Below are 2,559 nucleotides of genomic sequence, written 5' to 3' on the forward strand. Positions count from 1 at the left end.
GTAGTCATTATTCATGAATTCGAAGGGAATGTCATGAGGTGCCGTTGTGGAGTCCACGAATCCTTCATGGATAGAAGCCCAGTAAGGATGTTGATGCGCTGGGTCACTGTACGGCTCAGTAGTTGAATCAGGTTCCATGTTGAAGGTGGCTGATCAACTGAATATTCCAACAGATAATTCCTACTTTTATACTTTTGAAAGGGAGTGGGGAGGAGTGGGGATGAAAGAACTTGGAATTGAAAATGGAAAAAAAGAAAAATAATGAAAAGACGAAGTGAAGAAAAATGCTCCAACCATCGCATTGTTCAATGTGTACCAAACCAAAACAATGTACACCCTTTATTTCACTTCTTTTTTCATTTGTTTTTTTTTTGTTTTTTATTCCTAAAATTATAATTACAAACCTAAAACTACCATGCTACCTAATTATCCTAAAACTATCCTAGTTGACCTAAAAACTATTTCACTTTATTCAAAAATTTCTTTATAAATATTTTTAGTTCATTATTGAGCTCTATCGAAGAGGTCTCTGCCTTCCGCCTTTCCTTCAGAGCTGCAGTCCTTCGATCTAGCTCGGCCATCCTCATTAACAACTCGCGCCGTTGGCTAGCAATTTCATTCTCCTCCCGGGAAATGCTAGCCAACGCGGCCTCACTATTTCGTGAAGCAAGTGCAACATCCCTACACCTCTGTAGGAAAGTTTCCATCTCCTGGGGGTTAACCTCTCCGAAAGGCTCCGGCACTGGTGGCACTTGTGGCGCGATCTCCCCGGCAGGCTTCGACACTGGTGGCACGACCTCCATGGCAGGATCAGGCACCGGTGTGAGTTCCATGGGTGTCAACATCGCTGATAATGCAAATTGGGTGAGGATTTCACCTGGAGATGGCACCCTCGGCATCGGCTTATATGCCCTCCGTCTTTCCACTGTCAATGCGAGCGGTGTGGGACGTCTCGGAGGATTCCTTTTGGCGGTCGACCAACTACCTGCATAAGGGTTAGTCCTATTGCATTTACTCCTATACCTTTGAATAGGACCAACCTTAGCTGCAGATTGCCGCTTGGCTTTGTTAACAACCCTGTCTTCCTGAAATGAGACAGGGCTGCGTGGCCGCTGCACACCACCCGAAGTTGAAGCCTTCACCTCTTGGACCATCGCCACCTCGTCTCCCTCGAACATGTCAGGGCTGCCTGGTCGCTCCACCTCAACATCCACAGGTATGATCGATGCCACAGCGTTGTCGATTTCCTGCGTGTAGTTTTCCATTCTGAAAATGTAATACAAAGTTAGTTGTTATGAAAAAGTAACATTGATAACTTACTCAAAATTCGCTTGTTGTAGACTGTAGAAGACTGCTGTATTAGACTGGTGTTGTAGTAGATTGCTGTAGCTGGACTGCACTCGATGAGAAGACTTGTCGTACTGAATGCCGAGAAGTGTGCTCCTCAGGGTGTAGGCAGAAGTGGGAGTGGTGGGAGTGAGGTGGGGGCGCGCATGCGCAATTGTGGGGTGAGGCGAGCAATGGTGGGAAGGGGGCGGGGCTAAAAGTGGAGGAGAGTGGGCGGGGACTACAGTGTGTTGTTAAATTTTTTTTTTAATGAAACATAAAATTAAAAATTTTTAGTCATAGAACCGGCATTGGTCATCCTCAGTCATAGAACCGGCATTGATCATCTACTTGAATTGTGACTGGAGAAAAAAATCTTTATTTTTTGTAAATCTATATTATTAAAATCAATAATGGGGGTATTTAATGTTCAGTGTGTATGTAGAATCGATATTTTTTGAGAAATGAGTGGTGGAATCTCATTATTATAATATTGAATTTATTACACTTATTTTCAATTTTACACGAAAAATAGTAATGACAAAAGTTGTAGAGAATTTAATTTCCAACAAATTTGGTCTCTATTATTTTTTCGCAGGATTGATATTTTTCGAGAAAAGAACGGGTTGTAATCTCATTATGTAATATTGAATTTATTACACTTATTTTCAATTTAACACGAAAAATAGTAATGACAAAAGTTGTAGAGAATTCAATTTCCAACAAATTTGGTCTTTATTAATTTTTTCGCATGATTGATATTTTTCAAGAAAAGAACGGGTTGTAATCTCATTATGTAATATTGAATTTATTACACTTATTTTCAATTTACACGAAAAATAGTAATGACAAAAGTTGTAGAGAATTTAATTTCCAACAAATTTGGTCTCTATTAATTTTTTCGCAGGATTGATATTTTTCGAGAAAAGAACGGGTTGTAATCTCATTATGTAATATTAAATTTATTACACTTATTTTCAATTTACACGAAAAATGGTAATGACAAAAGTTGTAGAGAATTCAATTTCCAACAAATTTGGTCTTTATTAATTTTTTCGCAGGATTGATATTTTTCAAGAAAAGAACGGGTTGTAATCTCATTATGTAATATTGAATTTATTACACTTATTTTCAATTTTACACGAAAAATAGTAATGACAAAAGTTGTAGAGAATTCAATTTCCAACAAATTTGGTCTTCATTAATTTTTTCGCAGGATTGATATTTTTCAAG

The 2,559-nt window shown here is 38.5% G+C and overlaps 1 protein-coding gene across 1 annotated transcript; it reads right to left on the reverse strand.

The window, feature by feature from the left end:
- Positions 1–337: 337 nt before the first annotated feature.
- Positions 338–1,935, reverse strand: LOC141484960 (uncharacterized). Its single transcript, XM_074180696.1, has 2 exons — positions 1,321–1,935; positions 338–1,266 (listed from the first exon to the last, which is right to left on the reverse strand). Exon 2 carries the CDS (start codon positions 1,263–1,265, stop codon positions 459–461), a length of 807 nt encoding a protein of 268 aa, XP_074036797.1. The 5' UTR covers position 1,266; positions 1,321–1,935; the 3' UTR covers positions 338–458.
- Positions 1,936–2,559: the final 624 nt, after the last annotated feature.

Source organism: Leptinotarsa decemlineata, unplaced genomic scaffold (assembly GCF_025532065.1).
Source record: "Leptinotarsa decemlineata unplaced genomic scaffold, Ldec_3_MD MMD2_tig00026299_RagTag_RagTag, whole genome shotgun sequence".
NCBI classification, from domain to species: domain Eukaryota; kingdom Metazoa; phylum Arthropoda; class Insecta; order Coleoptera; family Chrysomelidae; genus Leptinotarsa; species Leptinotarsa decemlineata.

Bases quoted from the DNA above. Each gene is read 5' to 3' on its own strand.
- LOC141484960 (XM_074180696.1), bottom strand. From the start codon at position 1,265: ATGGAAAACTACACGCAGGAAATCGACAACGCTGTGGCATCGATCATA.